Source organism: Euleptes europaea, chromosome 8 (assembly GCF_029931775.1).
Source record: "Euleptes europaea isolate rEulEur1 chromosome 8, rEulEur1.hap1, whole genome shotgun sequence".
NCBI lineage: Eukaryota > Metazoa > Chordata > Lepidosauria > Squamata > Sphaerodactylidae > Euleptes > Euleptes europaea.
The window spans coordinates 69,253,464-69,265,561 of record NC_079319.1 but is presented as its reverse complement, the minus strand read 5'-3'; the positions used below and the strand labels follow the sequence as shown (position 1 = coordinate 69,265,561).

The window sequence follows — 12,098 nt, the reverse complement described above, 5'->3', positions numbered from 1 at the left end:
ATATTTGTATACAATCTGTGTAATTTTTGCACTTTGTGGCTGTCTTATTGTTAGCACGTTGTTAATGAATTGTTGAATACAGTGAGTTGTACTGACTTTTTTCTTCAGCCTATTGTCATCAGTACTGTATTTTTTTCTATAACCTCCAGGCAGTGGCTGGAGATCTCCCACTTTTACAACTGATCTCCAGCCGATAGAGATCAGTTCACCTGGAGAAAATGGTCGCTTTGGCAATTGAACTCTATGGCGTTGAAGTCCCTCCCCTCCCCAAACCCCACCCTTCTCAGGCTCCACCCCCAAAAACCTCTGGTCGTTGGTGAAGAGGGGCCTGGCAACCTTACCCACCTGAGATCTCTTGTCTGTCAATCCACTTATCTTTCTCCAAGTATTACTATTTAGTAGCTCCAGCACTATCCTATCATGTTTATTCAGAGGTCAATATCAGAGTTCAAGGGAGCCAACTCCCCATCTAAAAAGATTTCAACATGGGCCAATATACTAGGTACTTGTGGTAGGAAATTTCCAGCCACCTGAAAGGGAAGACCAATCCCCATTACCTCTATTTATCCACCCAAATCAAATTTATTAATATGGTCAACTGAACAATCACATGCCAGCACATCAAAATTTTCAGACTCAATAGTTTTGCACCGCAGAATTACAGACTGCCCATACAAATAAAGGTGTGAGATCAATAAAAACAACCCCTGGTTAAAATTATCACCTTAAAATTGATAACATTGTAAAATATTCTAACAATCATTCTCTAATAAAGTTCTGCGTATTATAACAGCAACAGAGCAGAATTTGGCAGTTTGGAGCATAAGCTGAGGATCTCCTAATAGGAGCCATTAATCCACCCAAATCTGTGATTCAGAGCTGACCAGAATGCTAAATCTATCGTCTGTTCTTTCCCAGACTCTGACAATTTTTCAGTATCCCCTATGGAAGCGATAACCTGTACCTGAGGATGCAAACCCTGCCCAACCTCTGCCTCACATGGCCAGGAATCACAGCCTTCGGCTCTCACGTGTCTCTATCTTTTCATAAAAGAATAAGGGGCGTATCTGGTTTTAGTGTCTGAATATTAAGACAGAAATTGTGTGCATATTTACTTGGGAGCATGTTTTATTAAAATATTTCTAACATGCCTTTCCCTCCCCCAAACCAACAAGGCAGATCTCAGTGGAACTTACTTCTTATTCAAGATGTAAGGTTGGGCAACAGGCTAATTATACTTTCTGAATTTCCCCCCTCCACCATCCCTATGGTTGCTAGGTCCCTCTTCGCCACTGGCAGGAGGTTTTTGGGGCAGAGTCTGAGGAGGGCGGGGTTTGGTGGCCATTTTCTCCAGGTGAACTGATCTCTATCAGCTGGAGATCAGTTGTAATAGCAGGAGATCTCCAGCTAGTACCTGGAAGTTGGCAACCCTAAGCATCTCCAAACCCTCAATTTCAGCTTTCTGTTTAGGTAAGCATGTTTCTGGCTACCATGTTTGTTTAGAAAAAGCAAAAAATACAGTTGTATTTGGAGATTGTTAAATGCAAGCCACTAAAAGGCACCACCATCTGTTGTTTCTTGTATAAACAAATGCTGTTTTTGTCCCATCAACGTATAATATTTTGAACTTGAGAAAACGCATTACTCTCCACAAATAGTAAGCACATGACTTATGGTTGTATGTACCGGTAGTATGTGGAACATAACAGCACAAATACCTTCAAGGGAATATTACAGGTTTACACTGATAATCAATACTATGAAACCAGTTGCGCCATTTTTTTTAATTGTGTTTTGTTTTGCAAAGGACTTACTTTTTGAAGGAATCAAAGAAAGTACACCAGATAGCTTGTTTATTTTCTTATTTAACACCCCAGAGGACTACACATGTAGATCCCGTTTTACAATGAAACTAAAGATCAAAGATAGCCTTTTCCAATTATAATTGTGAGACAAGACACAGAATAATTACATGGGGTCGGATCCCATCAAAAAGATTTGCATGTGCAGGGGAGGAATTCCCCTCTCCTATGGCAGGCAGCCCTCCCACTCCCCCTTCCCACATTGCTTCTGCAGCTGCTGTGGGAGGGGAGGGGGAGTCATGCTTCCATGCACAGAATTGAGGCAGCATCCAGCCCATCGAACTGCTGTTTTACCAGCAAAACATGCAGCACTTTTTACCCATGCACTTCATTACGGATCGGGAGACCGTTCACACCATCCAGGATGCTTTCCACCATGCTGATCATCATATGACGACGGGATTTTACAGTTGCACTTCCAATGTGCGGTGTTATTATGATGTTCTTTAACTTTAACAAAGGATGGTCTCTGGATGGGGGGAGGAAATGGCAGAAATGTACATAACATTTTAATAGAAACCTTTGCCTTTTAAAGTCTTAATAGTCTTACAAAGGTGAAATGCAATTAATATAGGTTTTTATTATTGGTTGTTTCAAAGTTGTATGAGGGACTGGGAAAACTGAGTGTACAGGGCTGCTTTAGCAAAAGCCATGAAGAAGAAGAATTGATTTTATATGCTGACTTTCTCTACCACTTAAGGAAGAATCAAACCGGCTTATAATCACCTTCCCTTCCCCTCCCCACAACAGACACCCTGTGAGGTAGGTGGAGCTGAGAGAGTGTGACTAGCTCAAGGTCACCTAGCTGGCTTCCTGTGCAGGAGTAGGGAAACAAATCCAGGTCACCAGATTAGATTCCACCGCTCATGTGGCAGAGTGGGGAATCAAACCCAGATCAGAGTCCACTGCTCCAAACTACCGTCATTAAGTGCTTTATTTCTTTATGTATGTCTCAAGGTATTTTGCATCCCCACAAAATCAGAAATTTTTTTCCAGGATCCCTTATGGGCTTATGGGATGCTTGTGGTGAGACAGGAAGTTGTGCATGCTCCACATGGAATGTGCCCTCCTTCATTGGCACCCCAACAAATATAGCTCTTCCAAAGAACCAGTTGAGTTGCTTGTGCAGCTGGACCACCCTTGTATGGATCAACTGCAGTAAGGCACGCTCCAGTGAAGCCACTACTACAAGCATGCTGGTAAATTCTATTTTTAAAATGGCCTAGTTCAGATGCAGCCTATAGTATGTCCTTCATTGATGCAGGTATCACACCTACGGTCAGATCCAAGTCTTAAAATGAGTTTGGGAATACCTGTATTCCAGTCTGTGATGTGAGCTGGGTGTTGGCAAATCACACATTACATTATTATTTCTGCTCCATTTATATTCTGACCTTGCTTAGAGAGTTCACAGCAATGTACACGGGAATAGAACTACATCAGGTAACATAAGTAAATTCAGTGCATATGCAGAAGGTACATGTAGTAGAAGAGTTGGTTTTTATAGGCAGACTTTCTCTACCTTTTTTAAGGAGAATCAAACCGGCTTACAATCTCCTTCCCTTCTTCTCCCCACAACAGACACCTTGTGAGGTAAGTGAGGCTGAGAGAGCTCTAAGACTAACCCAAGGTCACCAACCTGGCTTCATGTGTAGGAGTGGGGAAACCAACCCGGTTCACCAGATTAGAGTCCGCCGTTCATGTGGAAGAGTGGGGAATCAATGCCGGTTCTCCAGATTAGAGTCCACCGCTCTTAACCACTACACCACGCTGGTGTAGTATGGTGTGCAGCCACATAAGTAGCCCATATGAATATTTATTAAATTGCCATAGCCAAAACTAACTAGGAATAAATGTACATTTTGTTGTTTTGCTGCAAATGGCCTAGTGAGCTTGATCCAAAAGTGTTTTATTTTAGTGTAACAGCACTAACATTAATGGAATGACATTTCTTTTGGCGGGGGGGGGACCTTTCTTGCCAATTCCCCCCCCCCACTGCAGAGACCCATATGACCCCCCTCCAATGTCTGTGAAGATTCCCTGATTCCCAAGAACAGAAGGGGAGGCTGGATTCAGTGGGCTGCACTGGGAGGGGGGCTGCAGGAAAGTCCCATTCCATAAGCATCACTGTGCATGCGGTAGAATCATAGAGTTGGAAGGGACCACCGGGGTCATCTAGTCCAACCCCCTGCACAATGCAGGAAATTCACAACTACCTCCCCCACACACCCCAGTGACCCCTACTCCATGCCCAGAAGATGGCCAAGATGCCCTCCCTCTTATGAACTGCCTAAGGTCATAGAATCAGAATTATTGACAGATGGCCATCTAACCTCTGCTTAAAAACCTCCACGGAAGGAGAGCTCACCACCTCCCAAGAAAGCCTGTTCCACTGGGAAACCGCTCTAACTGTTAGAAAATTCTTCCTAACTTTGTTTGTTATGGTACTTTGGATCCATCCCATAACAAACAGATGAGTCACTGAGGCATTAGAATACATTTGGGATAAATAATGCCCCAAACGGTAATTTGAGCCAAATGTACACATGGAAGTATTGGTTCTGAATGTTGGTTAAGCATTTAGTGTTTAATCCTTTTTACCTGGGCAATGGCTCAGGATCGGTCACGTCCAAAGCTGCCGCCTTAATAACTCCATTTTGGAGTGCATTCACCAGGGCATCTTGATCAACCACCTGACCTAAATTAAAAGCAGAATAAGTTTGTTGAACCGTATCATTGAGTTAATGATTAGCAGCATGTTAATGTTCCAGCAGTTGAGATTTTCTCCAGGCAGAACATGAATTCAATATTTAGTCTTTTGTTATCGCCAGAAATGATTTTCAAACCTCATTACAATGAACAAAATCTCCTTACAGTAAGGAACAAGACATTTTTACTATACCTCTACAGATGTTGATGAGTATAGCGGAAGGTTTCATGAGCTCTAGCTCCTTTTTCCCAATCAAGTTGTGTGTTTGGGGTGTTAGGGTCACAGTCAGCATCACAAAGTCAGACTGCCGGAGTAAGTCTTCCTTCTGTTGACAATAAGCAGCACCAACAGCCTGTTCCTCATCCACTGTTCTGTAGGAAAGCAAAATACAGCTCTCGTTAGCCAGTTAGTGAGTTAATTGGTATACTGAAAAAACTCATTTTCTGACATAGTTACAACGAGAATCTACCTTTGAAAACATTTTGTAGTATGTCTATATACACATGACCTGAATATTCAACATGTTGAAAGAAGTTACAAGGAGGGGCCAGATCCAAACAATAGTCATCTGCCAAAATGTTATGCCAACTACAGATTTTAGAAATTGACAACAGACCACCTGTTCATCGTGGTGGTTAAAACAATGGAAAGGATATGTGGAACAACAATATTCTATGTATTATATTGCTCTCACTGCATTTCTACCTATACAATACCATTTTCCGCATTGTGTCACGTATCCTTTGTTTCATGTTTCTGTAATCCTAGTCCTATCACCTTGCTTATTAGATGTCTCACCCTATTGGTTACATTGATTTACTGTAATTTACTGTGTAATCTGCCTTGAGTCTCAGTGAGAAAGGCAGACTATAACTAATGCAAATAAATAACTAAATATAGATTTGAAGCATACATTCCAGGGAGAAGGAGAAATAATTAAATCATAATGCATCTGTGTTCATCTGGATGCTATAGAAATGAGCAGTTACTGAAGTTAGCACAGGAGTACAAGCTGCGAGTACAAACTGGTTACGCATTTACAATCTGATCAGAGAAATCTTTACCTACGGTTCCTATTATGGTACAGAATGTTCATTTCAAAAGCTTTGGCTCTCTGGGCTACCATATAGCCGATCTGTCCCATTCCAATGATACCCAGAGTTGCACCATTGATTTCCTCTCCCAACCAGTCAACGTTAAAGTATTTGGTGTCAGGAGAAACTGCAATCTGATAACCTAGAAATTAAAACATATACAAGTGAGAAACAGTCGGTGGTGTTTTCAGAGATCAACCGATGCTCCAAAGGTCTAGCATGCAATCCACACCCACAAGGAAATCAGTGTGGAAAATTGCTTTGCATTTAACAGTTGTGATCTGCATTCCCAAGCAACAAGACTCCATCCATGGCTGAATGTCTAAAATCAAAGTGCAGGGGCCCAAATCTGCCCACACTCCCAGATTCAAAGCCCTTTCTCTTATCCCCAAGATATGCGGAGACTTTCTGCAGTTATTCAGTGATCAAGGAAAGATACTCAGCGCATGCTCACAGGCACTCTGTTACTTCACCTGTTCCAGAGCTAGAGCATAGCACCAAAACAAATTAAAAGGCTGTGTCCTGGCTCAAATTAAACCATGGTAGGATACATCCCAAATAAATCTGCGATTTCCTGCCAGCAGTTTGTGCACGTCGAGAGAAGAGTTACAGATATTCACCGCTCCTGTCATCAAATCTTTTCAGGAAGGAAACGGGAGAGAGGACTGCATCTTCGTCTGTGTGTGCTGTTAAGTCGCAGCTGACTTATGGCAACTGAGTTGGGTTTTCAACACAAGAGACTAACATGGAACTATTAATCTGTATATTCCACAAAATCTTGTGATCCATGTCGTCATTTGACTCCAGCTTGGAGGCAGGAAGTCACATTGTTTGACTGCTCCCCTAATTAAAAACTCTGCATTAAAAAACACATTGGGAAGAAGGCTAAGCTAGACCCTTTCCCCCTGCTATGGTATCTTATATATGCACAGAGGCTTTAAAAAACATACGAAAGCAAAGATGCATTCCTTTCTCTGCAGTCTGACATAGTATAGACTAGGGGTGCCAAACCTCAGGCGTGCGGGCCAAATCCGGCCCATTGAGAGCGCTTATTGAGCCCGAGAGCCAGCCAAGGCAGCCACCCCCCAAGTCCCAATCTGGGCTGGCATGGCCCGGCCCGACCCAAGTGACATCTATGTCATATCCAGCCCTCGTAACAAATGAGTTCAACATCCCTGGTATTGACAGTGAAGGACTGGCTTGTGATTTTTTCCCCTGAACATGGAGGTTAACTTTAAACCTCGTTCCAAGAATAGTAGTCACATATTAACTTAATGATACAACAGTTTCTGTGCTATGGGTTTAAGCCAAACATCTTTTCCATTAGTGGCTGTGCTGGGCATCATGGGATTTGCATGGACAAAAGCCATTTGGGATGGGAGCTGTAGTAAGAAGGGAAGCTTGTTGAGATTGAACGAAAGAGCTCGCAGGATCCAACCCTCGGTCACAGAACAGGAAACTTAGTGCCGGAATTTCCATATCAGCCTTGTGGCCAGAAATCCTAGCACCAATATTTTGAAATCAGGGTGTCGATCACTTTTCATTAAACTTCCAGTAGGAGAAAGTTATCACACCCTTCAGTCAACACCTGTGCTGATACATCCTCACTCCTACGGACATTGGGCTGTTGCAACGCAATGGATGGAATCTGCAGTGTAAGCACCATAATTGGACTAATGCCAAACAACACATGAACAGAATACACGGAGCTGCCTTACACTGAATCAGACCCTTGGCCCATCAAAGTCAGTGTTGTCTACTCAGACCAACAGCATCTCCCCAGGGTCTCAGGCAGAGGTCTTTCACATCACCTGCTTGCCTAGTACTTTTAATTGGAGATGCCGGGGATTGAACCTGGGACCTTCTGCATGCCAAGCAAATGCTCTACCACTGAGCCACGGCCACTGAGCCACAGACTTGCCCAGATGGCTCCCAGTGAAACCCAGGTCAGTGCAAGACAGAGCAATAAACACACAAAAGAAATATGGACAGTAGTTTGAGCCCCCTCAAGCTTTGGGATTTGTGTGCACATGGACCTCTAATCACATAACTACCTTCTTTTTCTAGGCTAGGTTGTGTGTGTGTTAAGTGCCGTCAAGTCCCTTCCAACTCATGGCGACCCTATGAATGAAAGTCCTCCAAAATGTCCTATCTTTGACAGCCTTGCTCAGATCTTGCAAATTGAAGGCTGTGGCTTCCTTTATTGAGTCAATCCATCTCTTGTTGGGTCTTCCTCTTTTCCTGCTGCCCTCAACTTTTCCTAGCATGACTGTCTTTTCCACTGACTCTTGTCGTCTCATGACGTGACCAAAATACGATAGCCTCAGTTTAGTCGTTTTAGCTTCTAGGGTCAGTTCAGGCTTGATTTGATCTATAACCCACTGATTTGTTTTTGTGGCAGTCCACGGAATCCGTAACACTCTCCTCCAACACCACATTTCAAAGGAATCTATTTTCTTCCTATCAACTTTCTTCACTGTCCAGCTTTCACACCCTAGGCTAGGTTCAAGGTAGTTCAAATATTTGTGTATGAGAAAGTTTCTTCCCAGAACAGACTGCCAAATTCAAGAGACCATAATGGTGTGTTGGGTGTTTTGAAAGACTATGATATGCTGTAGACCTGACTTCTCTTCGGAAATGTTTTACACTGAAAAGCCGACTTCAGAAATTCCCTTATCTGACTGCTGTGGGATTATTTTTTTAAAACCACAGTAATACATGCACAATACATTATTGCCAGGACTTTATGTTTCCACAAATGTAACCCTGAAGTCAACTTTCTCACCTGCCTCCTCCTGTTGAAGCCCAAAATGTCCCCCTCACATGTTGCTGGAGGCCAGGGGACTTCCAGGAACAGAATGGGGGGAGATGGGGCTACAGTAGGGTTGCTAGGTCCCTCTTCGCCATTGGCTGGAGGTTTCTGGGTCGGAGCATGAAGAGGGTGGGGTTTGGAGAGGGGAGGGACTTCAATGCCATAGAGTCCAATTGCCAAAGCAGCCATTTTCTCCAGGGGAACTGATCTCTATCGGCTGGAGATCCGTTGTAATAGCAGATCTCCAGCTAGTGCCTGGAGGTTGGCAACCCTAGGCTACAGTGAGAAAGTGACGCTCCACTGGTGGAAATTGTTCCATCTGTGGAAACACTGCATTGGGCCCAAGCTGTGAAACTATAATGTTATTTTGAAAGGGGAGCTGAATGGGAAACTCTGTTGTACCTTCCACAAGCCTCCTAGCAGATGCCAGCAGTAAAGCTATCCCAAAGTCCGCTGTAGGACTGGCCACTGCAAATGGGGTGTTTGCTACTTTCACTCCGAAGCTGGAGATCAGTTTCAAGTCCAGGTGATCCACTCCAACACCGGAGTTTGCAATCACCTTTAACTTCGGCAAACTTTGCAGGAGCTCTCTGGTAGCCTTTGGTTTTTTACACCACATATAAATTGCTTCGATTTTTTGACTGAGTTCTTGCTGGTTTTCAAGAAATTCCTGCATGGTGATCAGCGTAAGGTGTTTCTCCAGGAACTCGACATGATCTTCATAGACTCCATCATTGCCTCCTATAACGTTGATCAGTGTGTATGGACGACTATTTTGCTTTGCCATGGTCTATAAAATATAAAACAATACCCAACATTGTAAACTTTGATTTACTAATGTGCAGTATTTAGGGTTGCCAGCTCCGGGTTGGGAAATACCAGGAGATTTTTGGGGCAGAGCCTGAGGAGGGTGGGGTTTGGGGGAGGGGCGGGACTTCAATGCCATAGATTCCAATTGCCAAAGCCGCCATTTTCTCATGGGAACTGATCTCTATCGCCTTGGGGATCAGTTGTAATAGCAGGCGATCTCCAGCCATCACCTGGAGGATGGCAAGCCTAGCAATATTACTTGTTTCAAGGTATGTATATAATATATATATATATATATATATATATATATATATATATAATGCACCAGCTGAGATTATGATTTAAAGGGGAAGAGAATCTGGAAAGGTTGTTGAGGAAAGGGAGGAAGCGTTTTAACCCTTTTCCTTTAGACAGTTTTTCTGTTTAAAATGGCTACCCATAAACTGCTTTGATGACTTTCAGCAGGAACACAGGTTAAAAACCTCTCCTCCTATGCCAGTCTCCTCAGTCAAATCATAATTTCAGAGGCTGTGGTTTTGTTAAAAACAGAAACGTGTCAATTGAAAGGATCAAGCAGCCATAACCTGTTGTTTCACCTTGATTCGTGGTCATGAACAGGATAGTAACTTTCTACAATTTGAGGAGGCCCTATCCAAGACTGCCCCTTGACTAGGGTTGCCATATTGCTCAGTTTTTACCTAGAGTTACCAATCGTCTGGAGGAAAAAATATCCTGTCCCTTGAATAAAGGATCGGTGGTAGTGGAAAGCACCATCAAGATACAGCTGACATATGGCGACCCCATAGGGTTTGCAAGGCAAGAAACCTTTGGAGGTGGTTTGCCATCCCTAACATGAGGCATGTGGCTTACCTATCCTCCCTGAAGAGGCAGTTGTTTCAAGGTGGGAACCACCTGCCAACCATTAGCCCTATTGGGCAATGGCCTTGCCCATTTTCTTGGAACATGGGGTGGGTGTCACATTAGACAACATTGCTCAAAAAAGCCACTTGGGTAGGGTTGCCAGGTTCCTCTTTGCCACCGGCAGGAGGTTTTGGGGGCAGAGCCTGAAGAGGGCGGGGTTTGTGGAGGGGAGGGACTTCAATGCCATAGAGTCCAATTGCCAAAGCAGCCATTTTCTCCAGGTGAACTGATCTCTATCGGCTGGAGATCAGTTGTAATAGTGGATCTCCAGCCACCACCTGGAGGCTATACAACACAAGAACCTGTATGGGTTGATACAACTCAACTCAACACAAAACAATGTAAAGAACTCGGCGCAGAAGGTTGTCAGGCCTTTGGTGCCTGCTCGAGTAGAGACCTGCCAGGTGCAGGCCAGAGGCTGGCTCCCTGTCAAGGTCAGGAGCTGGCTGGCGCTTAAGGTTGAGTTCTCAGGCTTCAGATCCTGTGTACAAATGTAATTATCTCTATTATGACTTCATCCTCTGGGAATCGTTACCACACGGCTTCCGCGCCTTGTTGCTCTTCCTCTGCCTAGAATGTTTTTATACTTCAGCTCATCTATGTAACCCCATTAATAGCCTCGCTTGCCCGTGGGGTGGTCAGCTTCTTTTAATCTGTCTTTGTGCTCCTAATAAATTAGCATTGCTTAGGATTTGCCCCTGCCTGAGCGTGTCTATTATTGGGATGCTAGGGATGGATGCCTGAGTTGACAAAGGTGCACTGTGGCCCAGGATAAACAAAGTCAATGAAGTCTTTCTATGAAACAAAGTGATTCCATTCGTTGATGTAGCTCAGTCTCCCGGGCTGGAGATGGCAAGGACGTGAGGTCGATGCACTTTCACGTTTCAATATTTCTTCAGGCTGCCTTTAGATTTATCAGTCTTTCCGCAGAAATTATCAAAGCAGCATTCTTTGCGCTCTGAGTCACTACGTATCTTTCTTAGACAGAGCCTGTAGGGAGTCTAAGAAAGATATGTAGCGACTCAGAGCGCAAAGAATGCTGCTTTTGTTTCATAGACTTTATTGACTCCATTTATCCCGGGCAACAGTGCACCTTCTGCGCCGAGTTCTTTTCATTGTTTTATGTTGAGTTGAGCTGTATCAACCCATAGTTGCTTTTTGCATGTGTAGTGAATTAGGTTAGTATAGGTTGCTAGGTATGTATTAGGAAGTAGGTTTAGCCTTCACAATACATTTGTAATAGCACAACGTACTGGTTAATTGTATTTACATGAGCCCACGCGCGGTTTCTTCTCTTAGTTACCACCTGGAGGCTGGCAACCCTACACAGGGGTCTGCTGAGGCATTGAATATCACTAGAAGAAAATACTGATGCAGGAAATGATCAGATGATAAAGTTATTATGCTTTGACTTTTTTGTGGTAGTCAACAAGAAGAGTTGCAAAGCAACTGGTACATAATGCATAACAAGGAAATTAAGTTGGCCAGATTTGGGAAACATGAATATGGCAACCTTACACTTGACAAACCTGAAAGTTAGCAGACTGTGATTGCGATCCTATTTACATGTGCCTGGGAGTACACCCCATTTAACTAATTGAGGCTTACTTTGGAGTAAATATGCAATCAGGATACAGGGTGCCTATTAATAGGGTTACCAATCTCCAGGTACTAGCTGGAGATCTCCTGCTATTACAACTAATCTCCAGCCAATAGGGATCAGTTCACCTGGAGAAAATGGCTGCTTTGGAAATTGGACTCTATGGCATTGAAGTCCCTCCCCTCCCCAAACCTCACCCTCCTCAGGCTCCACCCCAAAAACCTCCCGCCAGTGGCGAAGAGGGACCTGGCAGCTGGACCTATTAATGATCACAGCTCCCCCTTCTTCA

General features: G+C 43.7%; 1 protein-coding gene across 1 annotated transcript; it reads right to left on the bottom strand.

The window, feature by feature from the left end:
• Nucleotides 1-2,159: 2,159 nt before the first annotated feature.
• On the bottom strand, nucleotides 2,160-9,265 carry LOC130481715 (glyoxylate/hydroxypyruvate reductase B-like). The gene is made up of 5 exons (XM_056854484.1): nucleotides 8,881-9,265; nucleotides 5,637-5,808; nucleotides 4,765-4,943; nucleotides 4,464-4,560; nucleotides 2,160-2,331 (listed from the first exon to the last, which is right to left on the bottom strand). The coding sequence occupies exons 1-5, from the start codon at nucleotides 9,263-9,265 to the stop codon at nucleotides 2,178-2,180; spliced, it is 987 nt and encodes a 328-aa protein (XP_056710462.1). The 3' UTR covers nucleotides 2,160-2,177.
• Between the last annotated feature and the right edge of the window lie 2,833 nt (nucleotides 9,266-12,098).